This window comes from Octopus bimaculoides, chromosome 12, assembly GCF_001194135.2.
Source record: "Octopus bimaculoides isolate UCB-OBI-ISO-001 chromosome 12, ASM119413v2, whole genome shotgun sequence".
In the NCBI taxonomy this organism is placed as follows: Eukaryota; Metazoa; Mollusca; class Cephalopoda; order Octopoda; family Octopodidae; genus Octopus; species Octopus bimaculoides.
The window spans coordinates 37,807,897-37,834,865 of NC_068992.1; the positions used below are offsets into that span (position 1 = coordinate 37,807,897).

Here is a 26,969-nt window from a genome sequence, read left to right on the forward strand (position 1 = left end):
AAAGAACTGGTATAATTACTCACGTGTTATTGACTCTTTCTATTTGCTGTAATAACTCACATACACATACATGTATCACTCACATACATACTTTTCTTTGTACGACGGCCTGTCTTTGATTATGTTCTTATATGTCGCATTCACACTCACACACAGACATACATCTTTAACGCTACAATAAATATCTCTGTTATTCATCTAATACGGTTGTGGTCTTTCATTACTGGTCATCTATGTTATCGTCGCATAACATATCTTGTATATCATCATTAGATATATATTTTATGTTCGACCGTGTGACACGTTTAAATAAAAGGAGTCCTCTGTTTTTCCATTCGTCACCATTGCTCCTTTTTTTAGTTCGCACGGTTGTTCCTTACACATCTCTAAATCTCTGTCCATTCGCAGGATCCATTTAGCCCTGATCCTGAAGTCGCTAACTAATAGTCAATGTTGTTGGGTATATTCTTTGCCTGGGAAGGTTTCGGCATTTATAAACAGCCATCTTTCCCTTTTCCTGGCGAGGATGTAGTCAATTTGACTAGTGTGTCTGCCAGGACGGTAGGTGATTAGATGACTGGCAGGCTTCCTGAAGTTAGTATTGCCAACCATAAGATCATTTGTATCACAGAACTCCAGCTACCTGGTTCCCTCTTCATTGAGGGAACCAAAGCCATGGATGCCCCCTGCATGTTCTCCGTGTCCACTGAAGTCACCAGCCACAAAGAGAAGGTCCCTGTCATTCGTCAACGAGGTAGTCTGCAAGAGGGTATCATAAAATCGGTTTTTTTATCCGATAGGGAGCCCCGGCTGAGGCTGCTAATCCATGATGAAGGACTAATCTAATCTTAAGTACTCTGTAGTATACTCTGACTACCTCGATTACTTTATCAACCCATTTCTCCGCAAGAAGTATACCCACGCCACCAACCCCATCTGTGTTCCCTGACCAGAAAATCTTGTACTTGTGTTCTTTGCCTGTGAGAAACGTAGCCGAACTTCCTCTCCACCTTACTTCTTGGGGGCAGCACAAATCGACACATCTCCATTCAAGCATCTCAAGAATCTCACCAGACATACCTTTCAGTGTGTCGACGTTGAGTGTGCCAACACTGACGAAGTGGGCCCGTGAGACCCTGGGATGGCGGACAGCAATGTCATGTACCTAAAAAGAAATGTCGCATTTGGTAGAATTCATAAACAGAACAATAGCCTTCAACCTGCATACACTACGTCATCATTATTTTGTACTATATGATCACTACCTTACATAGCAGATAAATCCTAAGTAGGGATGGGGATGGCGTTAAGCCTTTTAGTGTTCATGAGAGATAACCAAAGGATGACAAAGGATAGGAACTTCCGGTAGAGGTGGCCTGGGTGGGAGGGTGTTCGTACCGAGAGCTAGCAAATTCAGACGAGAGCATCTTCTGGATTTGTATTCTTTCGGGGAAGTTATTAAAAATCGAGTAGGGGAATCCGAGTGCGTGCGCTAGTTTATATAGGGTGGTGGTATTGGAGGAGGGGAAGTGTTGGTGAAGCAAGTGTAATCGAAAGAGAGACAGAGAGGGCCATAGATAGAACACAAGTGTTAGAACATGAGGGAGAAAAAAATTCTTTTGGGATTTAGGGTAACATAATTTAATGATACAACAAATGCTGATAATAATGAAATAGGATTCTGACAAATTAGTGACGATGTGATAAACTTAATTAATGAATATGTGACGATTAAAGATTATGCATGAACTTAAGACAACAATGAGGAAGAAGAAACTATTTAAACTATGTTTACATGGTATTGAAATAGATAGAATAGTGAAATGATCTACTAAGGGGTTTATGATCTGCACAGAAATAGAGTAGTAGATGAACGAGGTTGAAAAGACAAAATTTCTCATCTGAGCATCTTTTGAAACTCGTATTCTTTCGGTGGAGGTAATAAAAATTCGAGTAGCAGAATCCGAGTGCGTCCGCTAGTTTATATAGGGTGGGGGTGGGGTGGAGGAATTCAATTTCCCTTTCTGAAAATTCCAGTTTATCCAGATTCTCCTTTAAGCATTTACTAACAAACCTAGTGCTCCAATTGTTATTGGTTTGAATATTGCTGGAGGTTTCGAAGCAGTTGTCCATTGATAGGGGAGATCAGGTCTACTTGTTACACGGGTAAGTTGTTACAAGCTCATTATTTTCCAACTTCAAGATATAGGTGGCACTCAGGTCTCCATAATCAGCATGACTGTCACCAGGAAATGTATGCCTCAAGAAACGATTTTTCACTCCAAAAGTGAAATTTTGCTACAAAGTTATTTCCTTAACTACTAAAGCACAAGTGTTGTTACTGAAGCAGTTTGTGGCTCATTAGAAAATGTTGGAAGCTGCCTTCAAAACACAAAGGTGTGTCCTGGATGCCATGCATTGTTAGTGCTGTGTACGAGGTAATCCACAGAAATCCATGGTTGGGGTTAATTGTTACAGTGTATGTATCAACTTACCCCAGGTATGTAACAACTTACTCCTATTTCAGTTTAACATACCTGTTTGAGACTAGGTCCCTAATGAAGAAAGCACGATTAGCTGAAAAGTTGTGAGAGAGGTCTGACATGCCCAGGTTCTCTAGGTTCAGTTTTCCGACAATTTATAAGCACAAGGCTTGTTACAATGACGTCCCATGTCGTGAAAACGTGCATGGTACCAACACACCGAAGAACTGTTGGTTGAAAAGTGTTACGTTGTTAAGAGAAAGAACGGCTTCGCGAACGCTGTCTAACACAATAGAATCGAGCTATTTGGCGATAGCCTTCAACAAGGTGTCTCCATTTTTATTATCAGGCTGATGTGGAGAAGACGATGAAGCAATAACCAAATTAGCTATGGTGGGTCTGTGAGAGCATTCCATTATTCTATTTGCAGATGAAGCAATTTGATCTATATAGTTGGTGTCAACCATATTCGCCAATATCGTCTGTACATTAGTTGGTAAGCGGGAAAAAAATAATTTTTTATGAAGAAGCTATCTGCAGGTGTATCATCACTGAGTTCTCGGATTCGCCTAAACATTAAGTTTCCTGTGCATTGTTACGCCCGATCGCTATCCTCTACCCAATTTCTTTTTTTAACAGGAATACATCATTTGCGAGTTAAAGTACTAGTGGCTTTAACTAGAGCAGGACATTGAAATAGAAATGATTCCCTTTTTTACTATTTTAACTTAATTACTTTATGCTGTTTTCATTGTAGTGAACAAAATATTTAAACCATAATTTGCAGTTGACTGAGTACCTTTAGTTAAAATAGTTGATGATGAAATTGTCAGCTATTTTGAGATGATAATAGGCATCAATCCACTTACAAGAGGATTTTACTAACCATTTCGAGAATGTACTGGACACCAGGTGAAAGCAAAGTTTGAGTATAATGAAATGTAACAGGATAGTAGCAGAGTGAGTAAGAAAGGGGGTGGGGAGAAGATTAATGTTAGGGATCAGAAGCAGTGCTAGGGAAAGAGAATTTGTGACAGTGGGTTAGTGGAATAGAGTGATAAGAATGGTGGGGGTGGGTTGAATGGGAAGAGAGAGATAAGGTGATGATGAGAAGCCAGTGCATTTCCAGAGAGGGTGAGTCTGCCAGAGTACAATCCCTCTCCACTCAAGGATCCTGATTTAGAAAGATAAAGAGTGTATAACAAGATATGGGTGACAAGGTTAAGAGGTTAGGAATGTATAAAATGCCTCGATCAAGTACTTTCCTCTCAATTATAGGTGATATGGTAAAGTGAGCCGAAGAGGTGATGGGGAGATGAGATAGAATAAGTATAGTGAGTAGAAGAAATACTGAGACACGATGATACAGAATAGGCAATAATCATGCTTTCCTAAGCTTACATAGGATGTCTTATCTACTACATCATGTTTCCTCAGCTGACATAGTTCTCCACCAACACACCTTCGGATAATTTTTCACTTCATCCTAAGTCTTCCTCTCACAGATACCATTAAGAGTAGTAGATGCATGTTTATGCAACTGCGATCTTTCATTCACATCATATGCCCATACCACCTAATTCCCTTTACACTCCTGTTTGTCTCAGTTCATTTATATTTCATCCTACAGTGTACTGATATGATGCATGCTCAACTCATTTCTTTCTAGTCGTTGCAGATCCTCCATATTTAAGGCTATCAACTGCTGTGCAGCAACTCACTTCACACATAAGCGTGATACAATCAGCTCTTCACTTTGAGAGAAGCAACATCCATACAGGTAAGCAATATCCATACATTTAAAACACAATGTTCCCCAAGAGCTCTTAGTGCACCTGCTGCATGTGAAATCTACCTTCTGCAAACACAGCAGGGCTATGTCCCTATGCTATCTTCCTTGCTATTTACTAGAACTTTTGTTTTCACTAAGTTTACTTTAATGTCTTTCAATTTTAGGATGTGTTTCCATATCTGAAACTACTGTTTCAATTCTTCTACTGATTCTGCTATAAGGATTACTGTTATCAGTATCCAGTTCCCATGAATAACCAGTATTAAATTCCTGTTATGGTTTGGCGGATTATGATAAATGGGAAAAGATTAAGTATTGAGCACCGAAGGCTGTTTCTAGAGTGATGAATGCTTGATATAGGGGTTTACTCCTAGCCATATACTTATCTTGCAGTTGTCTCACAAAGACTATGGCATCAATGGTGCTTCTTCCTGTGACAGAGCCCAACTGCACCTCATACAAGCTAATCTTTCTCTAATCAATTTTGCAATAACTCTTTCTTTAACCATCATAACCTGATTCCAACATTACATGTTTATCTTTGTAGTAGTTTACAATACTACAACACCAGTCATTGTGTATGAGACAGTTTATTCCTGATGGCCCAGCTACTATCATTACTTTCATGTCCTTTGTTACTCTATGTTTGGTTACTGTATGTGTACCACTACTTTTGTAATAGTTTCCTATTTGGAAATAGATAATAAATATATTTTTCTTTTGAAGTAGGAATCTATATTGATGAACATATCACTTATAACTTACTAAAAGTTATCATGCAGAAAAATCCTGACTCCAGCTACATAAACGCCATAGCGAGAAATATATACTCTGAAACATAATGGACATTTTATGCATGTATGTATGTTATAAATAAATTCATGTTCTTTTAACCACTATAAAAAAATACAGTTTCATAATTACAGAAATAAATTTCATTAACAAGATGAAGAACATGAAGAAAGAGAAAATAATTACTACATTAGTTTATTTATGTACATTTAGCATTTATAGTACAATTGGAAAGTAAAGTCATTTTGTTGTAGAGAGTTACGACTTAAAATATACACGAGCTAATCCTTCATACTAACTACTAGAGTTCACAAGAATTCAAATGTCTTGTTGGATTTAAGTGATAGACATGGCATAAAAAAATAGCCAATATCTCAAGGAATGAGTGTCGTGGAGTTTAGTAACATCCAACGATCACTATTGTGAGTGCCGTGGGGTTTAGTAATATCCTACAAACACTGAGTAATTTCCCAAAAATCAGGGTTTTTATAACTGCCCATGTCCGAATTCTAAGAACCGTATTTCATGAAAGATTTCTTTGACAAAAGTTTAGAATGCCTAATTTTAACCAATGGGATTACCAACAATTATGCTTGTTTAGGCAAACGACCATACATCATATTGCCGCCTTTGATGACTTGCTACAGTACCATACTTGGATAGCTAGACTCCCTGTTGGGTTTATATGGAATAGATTCTCTCTCCACTACACACTCTTATCTATATCAATGAGAGCTAGTGTTACTCATTTCACTCTATACACATTTCTATCTCAATTCTCATGTCATAGAACATACTTCTTTGTCTCTCTGCTAAGTGTATCTGATAGTTTCTTTTTTATCTTTTCTGCTTGGGTTTCACATTTTTGGAATTTTGGTATATTGATGTAATTTTTTACACTGATGTTATTCACTTGTTCCAGAAAAATTTTAGGAATATGTTACAGAGGCTTAAAGTTTGACGATTTTAACCCAATCAGAAAACAGGATTTGGAAACTGACATTTTCTGCATGATAACTTTTATAAGAGAAAATGAAAGCAATATATTATGACGAAAGTACTTATACGTCTTGAAGTTTTAGTAAATTTAAATGAATAAAGTCAAGTGAAACGTTGGAATAAGCAATATAAAAAGGAAAAATCATAAATGAAATTATCAAATTTTTTTGTGAAAAAAAAAAAAAAAAAGGTATATTACTACTGTAGTTCAGTGAAAATTCAACAACGTATGTCTGGGGTTTATGGTTTGAGTTAGGGTTTAGGATTGAGTGGAATTTAGGGTCAGTAATATTTTTTTACAATTTTTCTAGAGCAAATGAATAACAGAATCAGATTCAGTGTGAAAAATTACATCAGTATACCAAATTTGACAAAAACAATTAATGCATTATTCATAGTGTAAATTCAAGTAACAGCTTGGCTTGTTACTATTAAAACAAACACCAATGTGTCTCTGGTTTACAATTGGCTAAAATTACCCCAAATTTTGAAAGCTATTAAGTTTTTATTTATTAAGTTAAAGCAAAAATGAATTTTATTTTCATAATTAGCATACAAAACTTACATCAGTACACCAAATTTGAAATTAATTGGAACAAAATTAAAGGTGTTGAAAATTGAAAGCCAAACAGAAGAGATGTTTTCTGTTGCCCCTCCTCTTCTTTTTCAATTTTCCCAAGCTTGTCTCTTTGCTGTTATGGCATTGTCTACAATATTGCTCTACCACCAAATCACTCTATATTTGGTTGGGACCTAGCACCAGTCTCTAGCTCCCAGCAGATTATTCCTTAAACACTGCCAATTTTGTTCTGTTATAAGTTTCTATTTCCTCTTGGTAAGAGTGTCATTTAATAACTCTCTGAATCTATGATCTTTCAAGTTCCATGTCTTTCGTGTCCAAATCATCTTTTGTCTCTGAGTCAGTGAAATCCTTACTTTGAAACCAGTAATCAGTAGTTTCTGTTGGGAGGTACATTCTTTACTTGAGAAAGACTGCATTTAGTCATTTGCCAGTCCTGCTTTCTGGTGAAAGTAAAATCTATCTAGCTTGTTTGTTCACCTGACTGGTTGATTTGCTGAAGTTCATATGTAGATAGTGAGATCATTTGCATCACAGAACTCTCGCAGTCGTAATCTCTCCTCATTTTTTTTGTACTGAACACATATAGCTATGTAGGCCAGAAATGGCATCATGGTGTTGTTCAATATGGCCATTAAAATTGCCGGCTATGATAATGAAGTCTGTTATCAAAGTAATCTGCAGAAAGTCTTCATAAAAAGCTTGTCTGTTTATCTACTAGTCCTGAATGTGCTGCATATAAGGAGATAATGTCAGTTATTTTGCCAATGGTTAGTCAAATAATTCTATCCATGTTTCTTCTAACAGAATGCCTTATGCAGACTTGGAGGGTGGCTGCCCTAAAGCTTTGAATCTAAAATGAAGTGTTGGGGACAGGATTCTAGTTGCACTTGGGTAAACTTAACATTTTTTGTGTGCTTGTATTATAGTTTTGCATGAATTCGCACCCTTTTTGTATGTGGTCAAAGATATTTCTCTAAATGTTTGATTCGCTGTTTATTCCAACATTCATTGATGAGCCACCATATATAATCAACACAACAGGTGCCAGTCATTGCTACTTTCTAAAGAGCTTCAGCGAGAAAGGTATGTATATGAACTACATAGAATCTCACTTACTGATTTGAATGTATGGTCGTAAGGAGGTACATGTGTAGAAGGCCTGTGAAAATATACATATATATATACACAAATAGGAATGGCTTTTCTGATAATTAGATGTTTATAAATCATTAAATACCCAATTCTTTATAAACATCTAATTATTAAAGTGGAAAAATTGTCAGAAAAGCCATTCCTATTTTCTTCAAATATATAACACTGTACTTTCTATCTCTAAATCTACTTTATACACACACACAAACACATGCAAATATAGAGCTATGAAGGTGGGTAGGTTATCATCATCATTGTTTAACATCCACTTTCAATGCTGGCACAGCTTAGATGGTTTGACTGAAAACTGGTAAGCCAGGTAGCTGCACCAAGTTCCAATATGATTTGGCAAGGTTTCTACATCTCGATGCTCTTCCTAACACCAACCAATCCAAGAGTAGTGGGTGCTTTTTATGTGCCACCGGCACAGGTGTCATAGATGTGACACTTGCATCAGCCATGACTATGATTTCACTTGGTACAGTATATTGCCAAAGATCTCAGTTACCTGTCACTGCTTCCGTGAGGTCCAATGCTCAAATGATGTTTTTTATGTGCACTAGCATGGGTGTCAGATGGCACTGGCTTTGTCCAGGTCTTCTCAGCATAGAATATTGCCCAACGTTTGAAGGGTACTTTTTACATGCCAGTTATGCAACACTAGCATTGTTATGACTATGATCTCACTTGGTTTGATGGGTCTTCTCAAGCACGGCCATATCGCTAAAGGTCTTGGTCACTTGTCATTGCACCCATGAGGCCCAACATTCAAAAATCATGCTTCAACACCTTGTCCCATGTCTACCTGGATCTACCACAGGTTTAAAGTGTGGCACATCTTCACACAGCAGTCCTTGTCCATATGTATCATGACCATACCAGCACACTTGTCTTTTGCACACCATAACTGATGCTTCTTAAGCTCAACGTTTCTCTCAGGATGCTTACACTCTGTTGTGCATTCACACTGACATTACATATCCAGCAAAGCATACTAGCTTCACTTCTTTCATGTTTCACTGCTCTCTAACATGACTGTTTGCACACAGGCATCATACAGTCTGCCTTTCACTCTGAGAGAGAGGCCCTTTATTACCAGCAGAGATAGGAGCTCTCTGAATAGCCCAGGCTATTCCTATTCTAGCAGCCAAGCTCTCAGAGCATCCACCCCCGCTACTGATTTGGTCACCTAGGTAACGGAAGCTATTGACTACTTCTAGTTTTCCCCTGGCATGTGATGGAGTCTATTTTCTGTACATTTTAGTGTTTATTGTACCTGTGCACACACAAAAACTATTTTCCCTGTTAACCTTCCTATGATATTGCTGCACCTCTTATGTGTCCAAAGCTTACACTGGGTACATCTTATTGAGTTTCTGCCTATGCCCTTTCTAGAGATCAAGCAGGACTATCTACCTGAAGGAATTTGTGATTTGTCTGCATTCCTACTTAATAAAACTGGTTTTTGCTTAAAAGTGAGAAATATGTCAAACATTACAGCAGGTAGACTAGATTTGTATGCATAATTCATCTTGAGACAATAATCTATGAATATTAAGTAAAAATGGCCACATTTTAAAAAGTGACTGGCTAAAAAGATTTAGAAGAAACAACTCAAAGAGAAAATTTCACTTTGAGAGATTGCAATCAACAGAGTGTTTACTAAGAGACAAAACAGCACATTTTCTGCATGTGTGGTACATTTGTGTTATTGGGTGTGAAGAAAGAGGATGGTGAATTTGGTGGCTGCTACTTAAGTCTGTTGTGGAATAAGGTGTCTAAGTGGTTTTTGTAAAGTTATTGTGGAGCTGAGTCTGCAAAATGGTGTGAGGATGTGAATATGATGTTATTTGGATATGTGGTATGGATGTGTGGAAATGTGTAGGGATAGAGAGGAGGTAAATTGCTAACTAGTGGTCTGCATTGTTTCTTAAAGTGGTGGTATTTTCCATATGAGTTACTAGCAAGGAATGTTTTTGAAAACTTTGCTAATGCTGATAATAGAATTGTACATGTAGGAGTGTTTTTAAATGATTAAAGCCATCATGGACTTTTTTTGTGTTAGGTTTATGAGGGATATGTGGGTTAGTGATATCAAGGATTAGTCTTCCTAGAATTTTTGATGCTATTTCACTTGAGTTTTTGTTGGTTCAAGTAGTTGCAGTTGGTGAGTGTAGTAGTGTAATCTCAGCAGGTCTGACACAATTTAATAAATTTTGGATTATTTCTGTTGAAAGTACCTTCCACCACCAATTTACAGTGCCTTTTCAATTAGTATTGACCATTTATATTCATATGCATGTTTTCTCATTATTTTTGCTCACACTGGCCAATATTTTTAATCTCCATATTTTACACCAAAATTTTCTTGTAAGTTAATATTCAACACCCTTCTTTTTAAGTGTATTCGTCTTTTACTGCATATGCTTTGATTTCAATAATCATAATTTATTCTTACACTGTACCTCACTTCTTAGTTTTTTTGTAAGATTTATCTCAAAAATAACAGTTCCTTGAGCTTTACAGCTTCCTCCAATCCTAGTCATTATGCTATCACTCATTCTGCTTCTAATATTACACAAGTATCAAAATTACTATATTATTTTGAGAGAGTCATTCAGACTGTCTTTAGTTTATGGATGCTAATCTGTTTATTGATAAATGAAATAAACAGCTATAAAGAGAAAAAGTCTGTTAAAAAATAAAAGTAGTGCTATAAAACAATCATCTGGCTCAAGTCAATAAAAACACAGTTCAATGAATCAACAGTATATCAGATAAACTTTTAACATTTAATATATGTGAGCAATTGTACTTGCTAAACCATCAGGCAACCTTTCTAGCCCATGACCTAGAATGATTTCCCCCCCACCCCCAGTTTCTGAGATATCTAAGACTCTTGGTAGTTTTTGGTGCTGCAAAAATAATAAAAGTTATAAAAGAAAATATTTCTTGATATAATGAATAATAGCTTCTTTTATCTTATTTTCTTTTCCTTATTTTTCTATTTACTTTTTCTCTGCGAAGTCTTGAGGAAATAATCAATTGACTCAAACATAGTTAATCTCGTACAGATAATATGCTGTCTTATATGGTGAAAACAGTTTTTTTTCCCAAAGAGATAGATAACTATATATTCAAATCCTTACAAAATCTTGGACTGAATTTTAAGATTGGAGGAAAATGTTAGGCCTTCCTGTATTGTATTTTATACTCAAGATATACATGGTATTCTGTTTACTTTTGCAGATATACAATAGGAGAAGATAATTCAGTGGCATTTGAACATATTCATGGCTGTGTATTTCCTGCAAAGTAATCACTATCCTATGAATAAGAAACATACTATGACACAAGAATATGAGGATAGCTAACAGAAGAATAAAAAGTTTTGTTATTTATGGGTAAGATGTGTTAAAGTAGTAATTGATTTAAATGGTAAGCATTTCTCTGAAATATTAGGAAAAAACAGCTAGATTATACACCAAATTATTAAAATTTAAATTTTACTTCTTAGACATAGAAATGTTTGTTACTTTTCTATATATAGATACGTTTTAGCTTATATACAACAGTAAAATGCATGAAAATGCAATTTCATATATAAATCTATGTTATTAGGTAGTAATATTTCATGTTTCAACATCAGTGTCTGATGAGTCATCTATTTCATCAGAATTTCCACCAATAGCCCTCCAAAATGACAGAGTTGCCTAAACGAAAAAGAGAAAGAATTGAATGTATAAGAAATGCAAAGCAATATTTAGAAATATAAAAATATATATCAATCATACAAATCAATTTTAAAATACAGATATAAAGAACTTAACCAGTTCTTTGCAGGCATTTAGGATATTGTTCGACTGCTAATTCAGGTGAGCACAGCTGATTAAAAGGTACCCTATTGGAGAGCTGATTATATGGCTTAAGTTTTGATTCCTAGTTGTTGTCTCTTCAGTTACCCCAGTCTCTGATTAACACACCACCTCCGCAAATACTTGAAATTTTTCTGCACTTATGAAGACACCTATCAATCTCTTCATGTCCATTGAATTGTTTGATTCCTACCTAATCAAAGTAACTAGGTTCATATCACCTTACCCTATAAGCAGCCATCTGTTGAACCCACTGGTACTTCAAATCTGCTAATTTTACTCTCACTACCCTTAATAGTAAATGTGCTTTACCTCTGACCTATCCAAGACAACAAAGTAGGTGACTCACACCACCTTTGAAGATATGTTTAGATATGTCTGTCTATAGTCCCCTCACGATTCCAAATCTTTCAATTAGTTCACGAGCAGTTGCACTGTAGCAGTACAGAAAAAGAAAGAAAAAAACCGTCCCTTTATTGTAAATTCAGTTTGGAGCTAGAAGCAAAATAGTCGGAAGATGTGGCAATGACTTTATTTATAGTTCTACTTACATAGCCATTTTAGTTACAAAACAGTATACTTTCATTATATTATATTTAAAATTAACCAAAAGCAGTGCTGTGCACCATGAATTAATCTGCAAAGTTAGAAGAAGGGAAACCTTTAAATAAGACAAGATCTAGCTCTAGTTTGAAAGGTGAGAGAGCTTGCCTGCCATATAATATACAAAAACCTTTGCTTTTTAACCAGTAATCTTGCAAGTTAGTGATGGTAGATGACTTCCTCAAGGTATGTATAAAATCAATACATATTTTTTGTTGTTAAAAATGAAGAGACATTGACAATTGCATTGTTTCTCAAACATTTGTTGCTTATGGACCCCTTTGATTTCAATTTTACTCAGGTGGACCCTTCTAGCCATTCAATGTTAAAATATCTTATTACCATATTTCCCAGCTTATAAGACGCATTTATTTAGAAGGTAATAATCAGAAAAAAAAGTTAAGAGTGCCTAATACCAAGTAATATTTACTCTATTAGCAAACGTCAGCAAAAGCTTGTTTCAACTTGTTCTTTCAGCTGTGACTTCAGAACATTAAATATTATGTTAAAATCTATTGGAGTTCTTCACTTTTATTTTTAAAACACTGTCATCAGATTAGTGAGGAAATAAAAAGGAAAAACTATAATTTTATTCATCTTCATACCCAGAAAATTCACTGCTGTCTACAAAATCAGAAAAATCACTGTTTTCTGTTCCATCATACCACATTTTTTAAAAGACTTCACAATAATCTGTTTTCACTTTTTCTCATGCAATAGTCTGTTTTCACTTTCTCTCTTGCATTATCTGATGTTTTAATAGTCACATTTTTATTAGTAAGTAAATCAACAGTCCTGTTAGAAGGAACATCAAAAGTGAGGGGAACCTAGTCCATGTTTCCAATTTGGCTGAGCTCATACATGGTTTATTTTCTGGCATTAATTAGAAACCTTCGTATTCATCAGGCATTCTCTGAGCAATCCTAGTGTGGGTCCTCATTTCATAAACTGTATTTCATAAACCGGTAACACCAGCTTGCAGTGCCATGAAAATCTTCTATCCCATTTTGTTTTGCCCAAGCTCTGACCTCATTCATTATAGTTGATGTACACACAGCATGACCATAATTCCTTTCATTTATTACCTAGTTCTTAATTTCATCTTCCAGTGCTGGCCATCTTGCTGGTTTACGATGAAGATTATGCTTTTTCTTCTGTGCTGTCCTCAGTCTGTCTTCTTGTTGATGCCATGCTTTTATCATCTTCACAATAGGTGGTGGCCCAAACTTCCTCTCTGCAGGTCTATTGCCATTTATTTTGGCATAATCAACTACCATTAATTTAAAATGTATGGTACATGCATGACTATTTTTCCCAGCCATCATACAAAAAATGGGTATCGTAGCTGAAAATGTAAAAATTTATGGTACTTCAATATGGTGAAGATAATCTTATTACTATTCGTTTCCCATTGACCCTGGGTTATGATGATCTCCCAATTTGAATTGATGAGTTGGCTGAGTTGCTGCTGTGTGCACAGCTCTATAGAGTGAGGGTCTCAGAGTTCATACTGACATGTCTTTGTCAGTGACTATAGGTTATAAACAAAAATGGCTGCTCCAGCTGTTGTTGGGCCATCATATTTGCTTGGCAATATTTGACACTGTAACTACCATAGCATATGGTAAATATGATTACTGGTACCTAGTAATAAAGTGAAAGATGCTGCTTTGTGGCTTCGGTAGTTAAGAAAAAAGAAAGGAAGGTGTTACTGAAGGAGGAATTTTGTTTTCTGTCAATATCCTAGTACTGTATCTGTATTTCATAAATAGCTTGTCTCAAAATGTTATCAATTTACTGTAATTTTGAAACACTGGACTTGTTTTAGTTTCAATGGCTAGGCATCGGGTGTAACTGGGAGAGCTACAGCTCACCCCACACCAAAAACATATAGCTCCTGTCACTGACCTTCAGTTTATAGGATGCAGGGCGGTATTTGGAGATATTTTGTAGAAAAAAAGTGCATCTAATAAACTGCAAAATATGGTACATACTTATAATTAAATATAATTAAATATAATTTGGAATTGATGAAAAAGTTATTGAAATATTTTGTGTAACGTAGAAGTATAACCAATTTATTGGAGATAAATTTTAAAAGCAAAATCTTATATAGACCCTGAATGGTTTAGAGGGACATATGTAATAATTTACTATGAGCTATGTGTTTTAGAGTAAAGCTTAGTAGCCATAAAGTTAAAGACATATGGTCATGTGATCAAATTTTACTGGTCCAACAAAATCTACAAGTAGCTTGGACCACAGACTGTCTGTCTTAGGCCATGATTGGAATTTCACCAGTGGAGACTTTGCTGCGAGAGCATAATCATTCAATATCACAGTCCATAGTAGTCCAATACATGTAACACCTCATTACTGATTTCATTTCTTGAAATCCCCAGGTCTCCCATATGAAATTCACTTAATACATGCTTTTGTAGTGTGGCTGGCACTACAACTCTTTGTGTGTACATCAACACATTATCACACAGAGAAAAATGGTTTGCGTTTTTGTTACATATATTTTTCTTTTCTTTTACCTTCAATATTTCTTTCATCTTTGCAATGAATTTGTCATTCTCCGATTTTAATTTTATATCTTGAACTGGCAGCTCCCAAATGATGCTACAGAAAATGTTTTTTTATTTCATTTTTTCACTTCAACACAGCAATCATAGTATCTTCGAATAGTTCTGTATTTTTTGGAATTAGCTTTGATAACAATCTGCATGGCCTAACCTCTTGGATAGTGTATACTCCATCTTAAAAATATAATTCAACAATATCGTACCCCAGCAGTGTAACCTATTTGCAGTATGGGTAGGAATTCCTTTCTTCAACCCCAAAATTGATAATAATGGTTGGTGACCAGTTTGTAGCTGAAAACTTCTACCGTGCAAAAATCTGTGAAATTTCTTCATGGCAAAAATGATCGCTAGAGCTTCTTTCTCTATTTGACTATAATTTTTCTTTGCTGCTATCAGAGAAAGTGAGGCATAAACTACTGCCTTCATATTACCGTCTTTATATTTGTGTAGCATTACTACTCCTATGCTGTATTCAGAAGTGTCAGAAGCTACAACAATCTCTGCTGCGGGACTGAAATGAGCCAGCAACAAATCCGATATTAATAATTTTTTAATATCGTTAAGTGCCTTTTGCCAATTATTTGACTAATTCCATTTCACATCCTTTTTTTAGCAAATTAATATAGATTATTAATATAGTGGAGCTCTTAATTCATGCATATTTGGTATATAATTTTGATAATTATTCACTAAACCTAGAAAAGCTTTTAAGGTCATTATATTAGTCAGAGAAGGTATATTTTTAATTGCGTCTGTCCTTGATGGGTCCAATCGTCATCCATTCCTGTCGATAATTTGTCCTAAATACTTAATTTTAGGTAAGAAAAATTCGCATTTTTTCTCAGTGTGAAACCGTAATCTTTTATTTTTTCAAAAACGCATTTTACATGCTTGACATGCTTATCACGAGATTCACTTTTAATTAATATATCATCCAGGTATGGAATTGCAAATTCACAGTCCACTAACATTGTATCCATAACCTGTTGAAAAATTGCAGGTACAATCTTTAGACCAAATGGTAATCTGTTATATTTATATAGTCCTTTACTTGTATTCACTGATAGGTATTTTGAGCATTCCTTGTCAACTCTAACCTGTAGGTTCACATTGGAGAGATCTAGTTTTGAAAATACCTTGCCCCATTTAATTTTGCAAAAATTTCTTCCAGAGTAGGTAGTGGATAGTGGCACATCTTTAGACATTCATTCAAACCAGTGGAAAAATTGACACACACCCTGATTTTGCATATTCCACTTTTTGATGACTCTAGTTTTCTCTGTCTAATTCTTCATTGACGTGTTTTATCACAGCAAAGGTACTGTTCTTTTTGGCTTGAACACTGGTATTGCATTTTCCTTAATTTGGAAACATGCCTCAGTCTTAGCAGACAAACTTAATTTATTCGACAAAACTTCAGAAAAAACATTAAAAAATTTTTTCTTCAATTCATATGATGCCTTATTCAGGAACAATCATTTATGTTTTTACAGAACAGATTTATGGGGAGGTCCCATAAATCGAACAACTCCATCTACTCAGTACTGAATAAGTTTGTTGCACTTTTTAACACAAACACTATTGGTTTACAGATTTTGCCACGAAATGTAATGTAGCTTACCATTTTGCCTAAGAAATATAATCTTTCACCTGTGATGCCTCGTGCACTTTTTGATGTTTTCTTTAATGTAGGTTTTCCAATTTTCTTTCACATGTCAGTATCAATAAGTGTAATGTCACTACCTCTGTCTAGTTGTAGTTTCATGTTTGCATCATTTATTTTTATATACACATGCTTTCTTTTTTGGGTGTCGTCATGACTTTCTGTTGAGCAAACCTTTTTTAGAGAAATTTTTTTTTTTGCTTCACTATGCAGTGTAAGCTTTTATGTCCTATTTTTTGACAACTAAAACATTTCTAAGTTTTAAATGGACAGTCTTTATTAAAATGCAGACCTCCACACCAATATCATGGATATGGTTGTAGCATTTTTTTTCTTCTTTATTTATTCCCACTTGACCAATTTTCTTTATGTCTTATCACAAGTTGATAATTCTTTAACATTCCTCTGCTACCGCCTGCAGGGTTAAATTCTGGTCCTCCTGTTCTAGTTTCGTAAGAATCTGTGCATCTTTGCTTGTTGTGAATCCTTGCACAAAAATGAGGCATTTAAACATGTCTGGAGATAATTCCTTCAGTTTAAATTTTTCGCACATTTTATTATGATTCCAGCATAGCTGACAAAATCTTTGTCCTCTTTTACTAGGTTCAAACACTCACAGTGACTGTTAAACAGAGAACCCTTATTACTGAACATTTTGGATAGCAATTCAATTGTTTCCTCAAAACAAATTTTACTTGTTTTTTTCAGGCAAGATAAAATTACAGTATTTTTCATGTTCTGAAGGACCTAATTTCTGTAACAGTATTCTCACTTTTTCATCATCTGTCCAGCACTTGCATTCTTCTGTGAAGATTTTTTCTTATCTTCTGAGATACACTGAAAAAATTATACCCTCTTTTGGGTTATGACTAAATTCAGTTATAGCATTTGCAACACTGTCTGGCAAAAATGAACTTGCAGTGTTTCCCGACTTCAACATCAATTCCAGCAACTGATTGTGTTGTCGTGTTGTAGTTGTTGGTGCAACTGTTGCTGTTGCAACTGTAATATGTCCATAATTAACGAATTTTTTGTATCATAAAAAATTGTTTATGACCAACATAAGCCTTGAATTACTTGTCATCACTTTTATAGCGTGATTTCTGGATATGTCACCTTGGTGTCGTGCACTATACAGTGTGATAATAGTACCATAGAACAAATGGGGTAGATACCAACTGTCTCCCAAATACTCTGCCAACAACTGTAACTAATCCAAAACAACTCTCAATGACTATAACAACTTCTCAATAATTTCCTGTGACACCAGGAACTCAGGAACAATACCTTTCAATTTCCTGCGATTTCTCATCTATCGCTCTCAGTCAAACACGTTGCTACTTATACGAATTCAGCTAGTCCACTCTCACAGAGGGTGTCATGATTCTTGCCATAACACATACTTAAATAAGAATTTCAATACAAAGCTCATCACTATGTTTTGTGAAAACATGGTTACACTAAACAAGTAATTGCTCAAAAGTGAGCAACATGCTTTTGGTGCAATATTTGTACACTTTGACTTTTTGGATATTTCTTTTCTACATCCTAACTATCATATTTTACAACAGAAAAAAAAAGTTTTATATTCACAGATAGTGATTTAGAACTTGAAGACAGAAAATTCAGGCAAAATATGCAACCAGTACAACCATGTATATGAAAGAGAATTGGATATTTTGATATCTGATAGCAAAAGCAGTGACTATGATAACAGTTCTGGTAATGAATACGAAAGTGAGGAGTTTCTATCAAAAACATAATGAACAGAGATATAAGAATTGTTTTTTGAAAGAGACAGGACACAGGTACTGTCTTTTCAATGAGTCAAAAGCAATTGACCATTTTTTTCTTATTTTTTCTTCACCAGTTGCCTCAGATAATAACTGTAGAAACAAACTGTTATGCAGAATATAAATAGAAAGAGAGAAAAGATACTGCTGTGAATTTAATTTTTATACAGGGTAAAAGAAACAATAATGTAAGTTAGCATTGCCTAAGGTACAGTGTGGCCTGGAAATTATTGCTTCCATATCATAACTAGGGCCATGTATTATTTTTGGTCCAGCTTGCACTAGATTTAGAAGCTGTGGAATCATAAACATGTTTTACAGTGACTTCAAATAGAAAAGGGCTGTCATTGAATATAAAAAAAGCAAAAGTAAAAAAGAAAGTTAAAATAATCCAACAGCAGAAAGGAAATTTGCAAGTGACTGCATACAAAGATAAGAGGCAAATAAAATTTTTATTCACTTATGCTCAACTACATGTGGGATGAAAATGGCACAGCATTTGTGAATCTCAATGACAGCAGTTGTATGGGGATTGTCAATGGAATGAGTAATAAGTGGAGGTGAGTTTATTGTAAATATGAATACTGTGAATGCAATTATACTATATACCAAATGTGGAGGGGCTCAAAAGCAATGTGACCATCTACAGTTCCAAGCAGATGTAACAACACAATTGAGGGCAGGCTATCCATAAAAAATAACTGTTATACCTCTGAATTCAGCTGGTCTTCATAAAACAGAAAAAAATGCCAACATCAGAAAAAGAGAAAGTTCCTAGTGAACAGTCAAGTGAAATGACTTTCCAATGTGTATTCTGTAAGGTTGCATTATGTAGACTGGAATGCTTTACAAGTTTCCACGATCTTTTATTTATTTAATTTACCTGTAGTTTCAATTTACTTGTAAGGTGAGAGGATATGAAGACTGGGAAAGGTGATACTATTCTATATTTTTGAGATGAGGAATTATGTACATTATTTACAATGGATGGATAGGTGTCCTCATCTTGTTTGTTGTAATCACAATATTTCAGTTGATGTACTCTCTAGCCTTCATCAGGTGTTCTGGTGGAATTTCGAACCCAACCCTTTATTTGACGAATGGGGTACACTATACTCATTCCTAAGGTATGTTGCTGATGTTATTTTTCTGTTATTATTTTTTTAAAGTCCCTGCCTGGGATTGAACTTAGAATCTAAGGGTTAGTAGCCCATGCTCTTATCCACTATGCTATATGCCAATCCCAGGCAGAGACTTGAAAAATAATATCAACAGAAAAATAACATCAGCAATATACCTTAGGAATGAGAACAGTGTACCCCATTAGTCAAATAAAGGGTTTGGTTCAAAATTCCACCAGAACACCTGATGAAGGATGGAGAATACATCAATCGAAACTACAACAAACAAGATAGGACACCTATCTCTCCATTGTAAATAAAGGGAAAGGTGACATCTTAGACAGTAGTAATTACAGAGGTATCAAAATGTTGGACTATGTCATGAAAGTTACAGAAAAGGTTAAAGCTCAACTAATTAGGGAAAGAGTGAAACTAGATGAGATGCATTTTTGTTTTGTGCCAGGAAGAAGCACTACTGATGCTATCTTCCTAGTGAGGCAATTGCAGGAGAAGCACTAAGCAAAAAATAAATTGCATTTGTCAACATGGAGAAAACCTTTGATAGGGTCCCTCATTTTCTCATATGGTAGTCAATGCAGAAGCTAGGGTTAAATGAGTGGTTGGTGATAGCTGTCCAAATCATGTACAGGGATACTGTCAGTAAGGTGAAAGCTGGCAATGAGCACAGTGACATTTAGTTTGCAGGTATAAGTTCACCAAGGATCAGTTCTCAGCTCCTTCTTAGGCAGATGAAGTTGCTCTGAAAGTGTAGTTGCTAAAATAAGAACTAGTTGAGCAAAGTTCAGAGAGATATTACCTTTCTTGGTAACAAAAGGCCTCTCCCTGAGATTGAAAGGCAGACTATGATGCCTGTGTATGGACATACTACATGGCAGTGAAACATGGGCTGGGACTGCTGAAGACATGCAAAAGTAATGAAGCTAGCAAACTCCAGTGGATGTGAAAAATCAGTATGCATGTATGACAAAGTGTAAATGTTTTGAGAGAAAAATTGGATATAAAAAGTACGAGTTATAGCGTGAGAGAGGAAACTGTGCCACGTGATGCATATGCATGAAGACAGCTGCATAAAGAAGTACTGATCTCTAAATGTAGAAGGGACCTGTAAAAGAGGAAGACCCAGGAAGGTGTGGGATGGAGTCATGAAAAGTAATCTTCAGATGTTGAGCCTCACAGAGGAGGTGACAAAAGACTGAGACAATTGGCGACTTGCAGTGCTTGAGAAAACTTGCCCAGCTAAGTAAAATCCATGTCTATGAACTCCTCCCCTACAACCCACCCATACTCAACACTGCTGTTTCCTCCTTCCCTCCATTCTCCCTCAGGTACCTACCTCCACACAATATGTTAAATCCCTTCTCCACAACACATCCTGCTAATACCCCCTCCCTCTACTAGTGCTCATTTGTTACATCTCCCCACCTCTAACTCTCACTCTCCTGAAATAATTTAAAGTCTGTTGTCCATGCTAGCATGGGTTGGATAGTTTGTCCAAGGCTGCGCCAGACTCCAGTCTGATTCAGCATGGTTCCTATGGCTGGATGCCCTTCCTAACGCCAACCACTCTGAGAGTGTAATGGGTGCTTTTACATGCCACCAACATGGGTGCCAGTTGTGTGACACCAGTATCTGCCACGACTATGACTTCACTTGGCTTGATGGGTCTTCTGAAGCATGGCATATCACCAAGGGTTTCGGTCATTTGTTTTTGTCTCCATGAGGCTCAATGCTTGAAAGGTGCTTTTTATGTGCCACTGGCATGGGTGCTAGTTACATGACACCAGCATTAGCCACATTGACTCAGTGAGGCCTACCACTAACACTCAAATGGTGCTTTTTATGTGCCACTGACACAGGTGCCAATTGTGTGACACCAATATCTGCCATGACTACGATTTCACTTGGCTTGACTGGTCTTCCCAAGCACAGCATATTGCCAAGAAATAATTCTATGACTAGCAGAAAGGTATATCATCATCTGAACTAGTTAGTAGTATATCACTGATCCACCTGTTTCCCTGCAAGCCCCACATTAAATTCTTCCTGCCCATATTTATTCAGTGTGAAAATGTTGACACAAAGATGTTCAAATTGAACATTAACTGTATTATCTTACCAGTCATGGAAGACCTGCAATTGTCATGCCTTCCTCTGGACAAAGTCATAAAAAAAAAATCACAAGGTACAATATATTTTGTAGGCCAAGAAAAATAATTGTGTTACATCCCTAAGAAAGGTATTTTGTTGTTAGTATGTTTTTGCCTTATTTGAAATCCATTTTTTACTATTGTGTCTAGATGTCAAGACACCCAAACCCCAATCATCTATGTGTGATATGTGTGAATTCTAAGATGGTCAATTTTCTCCTGGGGCAACAAAGCAGATACACCAAATATACATGCTTTTTATGTATGTTGGACAGCATATTCATGAAAAAACATTGTGTGAGCAAAGACTGGATGCAGCAAAAATGAGTTCCAGAGTCTTTTTTATGTGGTTGAAGAGCCTTTAGTTTAAACAGGAAAAAAATCATCTTACCTCCACTCCATATCAAACTTGGCATTATGAAGCAATTTGTTAAAGCTCTGGATAAAGACAGACCATGCTTTCATGTTATTTGCAGCACATTTCCTGGTTAGAAAATTGATGAAAGATGGGAACTTTGTAAATGACTTTCTGAGCAACAAGAAAGCAGCCAACTATGTCAAAATAGTCTACAACATGCTGGAGAGCTTTCAAATGTTGGGACCAAATATGAGCATAAAGATGCACTATCTTCACAGTCACATTGATAAATTTCTTAAAAATCTTGGTGACACAAATGATGAATAGGCGGAATGTTTCCTCTTCCTCCTCCTCCACCACCACCACCACCATCATCATTTAACGTCCGTTGTCCATGCTGGCATGGGTTGGATGGTTTGCCCAGAGCTGGCAAGCTGGAGAGCTGCCCAGGCTCCAGTCTGATTTGGCATGGTTTCTACAGCTGGGTGCCCTTCCTAACACCAACCACTTTACAGAGTATGCTGGGTGCTTCTACATGGCACTGCCCCCATGGCATGCCATGGGTGATTTTACGTGGCACAACATATGGATGTTTTTATGTGGCACCACAAAAAGTACTTTTTATGTAGCACTGGTACAGGATTCTTCCAGGTCAATCTTTTTCACCAGGGGAAAAGACAGTCTTCTGCTGTGGAGTACGGGTCTTCTTGAGTATAGCAAGGCACCAGGTATCTCAGTCCTTCATCATCTTGCCTGAAAAGTTCAGCATCCTGAGGTCACTCTTCAGTACTTCATCCCATGTCTTTCTGGGTCACCCACTTCTACATGTTCCATTTACTTTGAGAGATCAGCACTTCTTTTTGGAGCTGTTAGTATTTATCTGCATCACATGACCAAACCAGTGCAGTCTTCTCTCTTATACACTGTCTCTAATTCCTCTTATGCCTAACTTCTCTCTCAATACACTAGCACTCTTGTCAAACATGTACACTTACATTACACATCTAGTGGGCCATACCAGCCTCATTCCTCTCCAACCTTTCCATGTTCTCTGCATTCTCTCTCACTACCATGTAGAATTGCTGTCTGTATACATGCATCATACAGTCTTCCTTTCATTCAGAGAAAGAAACCTTTTGTAACAGAGGTAACGGCTCACTGAACTTCATTCAGCCTATTCTTATTCTAGTTATCACATTCTATGTGCATTGTCCTCCACCACTAATTTGGTCCCCTACATAGTAGAAATTATTTACTACCTCTAATGAGCCGCCAGGGCATTTGAGAGAATTAATTTCTCTAGCTTCTATAGTTTTTATGGATCCTGTGCATCTTCCACATATGAACACTACCTTCTCTGATAATTTTCCTGTTAATTCACTGCACCTGTTGTGTATCTATAGCTTACACTGGGTACACCATATGGAGTTCCTGCCTACATCTTTCCTACAAACTGAACAGGGCCACCTACCTGAAGGGGGCAGGGTCCTGTTTGTTTTCTTGCTTACTATGATCTTAGTCTTTGCTAAGTTAACCTTAAGATCCTTAGATTTCAGGTTTTGCTGGAAGAATTTCTCTTCTAGCTTTGATATGGAATCTGCTATGAGGGCAAGATCATCAGCATATAGTAGTTCTCAGGGGCTGCTAGTCTTAAATTCCTCTGTTATGGCCTGAAGGACAATGATGAAAAGGAAGGGACTGAGGACTCAGCCTTGATGAATCCCCTACCTGTACACCAAATTCTTCACTGTACTCTCACCTTCTCTGTACATGGCCAGTACAGCTTTCACCAGCCACTCGTCTATCCCTAGCCTTCTCAGACACCACACAGCAAGGTACTCAACTGAAAGCTTTCTCAAGATCAACGAATGCCAAGTATAATGGTTTATTCTTTGCTAAGTACTTCACTTGCAGTTGCCTGACTATGAAAATAGTGTCAGTAGTGCTTCTTCCCTGCTCCTAATTAATTGGGCTATTACTCTCTGTAATTTTCATCACCTGGTCCAAGAGTTTGATGCCTCTATCTAAAGTGTCATTCTTACCCTTGTAGCAGCTAACAATAATGCTGCTATCCAGTCACCTTCCTGAATGACCTGATTGACTATGTAGGTGACTAACCTGTATCCTACCTTACTGGATATTTTGAGCATCTCAGCTGTGGTTCTGGATGGACCAGGGACTTTCCTGTTTTTAATTGCCTTGTCTACCATATTGCTGTCCACTAGGATAGCTGGTCCCTCTGTTGGGTTCACATAAGGGAGACTCCCTTTCTCCCATTCATTCTCTACATTCAACAGTCTCACATAGTAACTTTTCCATGCCTCTTTCTCGTCCATATCACTCAGTGCAAGCATACCATTATCCATCTGCACACACTTCTCTCCTACAATACCTCGATTCTTACTGTCTAGTAATCCAGAACACTTCAGGACATAAAATCAATAGAACAAAGGTATCAAGGCAGATGACAGTGGAATTAGGCTCATGATCTTCATGAATTTCAGCACTCAAGAAAATCATCCAAGTGCAAATTCATGGGAAATTAGGCATAAACAATGATGTAATTAATCCATAGAAATTTAAAGATTTTTACTAGTTTTACAGTAGAATTTTAAGAAAATATTCTGGTTTTGGAGAAAAACTAATTTCTATGTATGTTATGCCTTATTCCTCGTAAACTGTGGATCCAACATCTTAAAATTTATTTTGTTGGCCTGTATAATCTGCCTAGTTCAGTCTCTCTTAAAGGTAAATAGTTACATTCTTACTTCCCTATTGAATGGCTGTTGACAGACAAACATAAAACTCTCTAGCTCCAACCAAATATTACTGGACTATATTCTGTTAGCAGTATATTGTTTAACCCTTTAGTGTTCCAACCGGCCAAAACCATCCAAAAATTATTCCCCTTTATTTGTTTGAATTGGCGAAATCTGGTCATATCTGATTAACTCTATGAAATTGCTAAAAACATAAACAAATTACATTATTGAATTCTCATAGCTTTGAGATAATGTGAGACAAAGCCTTTCCTGCATTTATTCAAGTAAAAATACAATGAAATTTTTGAGACTTCTTGATTTTTTCAACGTTTGAAGAGAAGTGTGTATCTTAGTTTTTAACGATATGGCATCAGCAAGTAGTGATTTCGACTTTGAAGGTTTTACTCTTGATGTACAAAGTATAAATGAAAACAACAGTGATTTGTCTTTGGATGAATCTGATATTGATATTTATGAATCTTCGTCGGATGAGGAAGATTTTGATAATGGAAGTGATAATGATATTAAAAACATTATGGCAACATGGGTGAAGATTACTACATCAACCACAATTCCTGATTTTACAGAAAAGACTAATCCACAACAGAGTCTACCTCCATTGGACTATTTATTTTTATTTTTACCAAAAAGTTTTTTTGAAACTGTCACAGAAGAAACAAATAAATATGCTCAATGCATAATTTCTATTTGTGGAAGACCTGGTCCACTATGGCAGCCAACTGATACAGCAGAAATGTGAGCTTTTTTTTACTATAAACATGTTTGGTATCAAGCAGCTTCTTTGGTTATGGAACAACTGGAGTTTTGATATAAGATATGGTGATCCATGTATCTCCGGCATTATGTTTAATTATAGTTAATTCATATATTGTTTATGTAAAAAGCCACAAGGTACCTCCACCACCAAGTGACTATGCCCATTTGAAATTTCGGGTTGACATCGCATCTCAGTTATGTGAGGGCTTTTCTTCCAGAAAGCACAGAACTGGGAGAAAAGCAAAATTAATTGAGATGGATGTCAATAGAGAAAATATTGACTTCCATAAAGTGAAACAAATAAATGGAAGGAAAAAAGTTTGAATTTGTGTTCACTGCAAAAAAGGAAAACTGTGAAAGGATATCAGGTCAAGATCTCATATATGTATTCATTTTGCAAAGTGCCCTTGTGTAAAGAGTGCTCGGACAGTTTCACAATAGAAATATGGCATAACTATATTTTGTTGCTTGATAGTAATACTATCATATATTCCTTTCATTTTACTACAAATAATATGTGAAAGTGAGAATTACATATTAATTTTCAGTATGTTACACACATGTATTCACTTTAGTCTCACCTGTTAATGAGCTTTTTTTATTAGATGCATTCTGTTATACAAATGTATTCATTAAATTGTATAAGAGTACATAGGCAATGGTATATTGACTAGTAAAAGAGTTTTTTTACTTTAGTTTCAATGAAAATGTTTGAATGAAATACAGAGAAAGAATAAAATCTTGTACTAATTATACCTGTATTTTAATTAATTCAAATATACCTCATCTTGAAAAGTGGCAAAATTGTTGGCAGTTGACATCTGGGACAATTTTAGTAACAAATCAAACAGGTAAGATGCATTAAGAATTTCAGTTTTAGTGTTTATCCTTAATATTACTGTTAATTAAATTTACCTGCCCATAAAAGTCAAATTTAATCAGAAAGATCAGCTAAAATGACATAACTGTAAACCACTGGTAAAATTTCAAATCTGTATGTAAAAAATTAACAATGCTACAAGCAAATATTGTGGACACTCCTTTTGAGCCTGAATAATTCAAAAATAATGTAAACAAATAAGCATTACATTTGATAGATTAATCTGAACACTAAAGGGTTAACACATCTAGTTGTGGTGGAGAAAATGAAGAGTTACAACATGATGGTGGACCAATGCAAGGAGAATTTAACTGGATAGACAACTTTTTCTTTGAAGTTGTTTAACTGTATGCATGCTGGCTGTACTATCTAAAAAATACTCTAGTGTGCAACATATAATAATTTTTAACTTAGACACAAATATTAGTGAATAACAGCTGATTAATATGATACCAGTACTTAACTGATTCATCATCATCATCATCGTTTAACGTCCGCTTTCCATGCTAGCATGGGTAGGACGATTTGACTGAGGACTGGTGAACCAGATGGCTACACCAGGCTCCAATCTGATTTGGCA

The 26,969-nt window shown here is 36.0% G+C and overlaps 1 protein-coding gene across 7 annotated transcripts in view; it reads right to left on the minus strand.

The window, feature by feature from the left end:
- Positions 1-5,246: 5,246 nt before the first annotated feature.
- LOC106879092 (alpha- and gamma-adaptin-binding protein p34-like) overlaps positions 5,247-26,969 on the minus strand; it is a 163,932-nt gene continuing 142,209 nt past the window's right edge. For 2 of the 7 annotated variants that reach the window (XR_008265306.1, XR_008265305.1), the window contains exons 9-10: positions 22,004-22,096; positions 5,247-11,514 (exon numbers count right to left, since the gene is read on the minus strand). Coding sequence is in view for 4 of the 7 variants with exons in the window: in XM_052972139.1 (XP_052828099.1) it covers positions 25,610-25,738 (129 nt within the window). In the remaining 3 variants the exon portion in view is untranslated. Of the gene's footprint in view, positions 11,515-22,003; positions 22,097-24,956; positions 25,739-26,969 lie in introns of those variants that run through there. The other 5 variants (XM_052972138.1, XM_052972140.1, XM_052972139.1 and 2 more) reach the window with 3 other exon arrangements.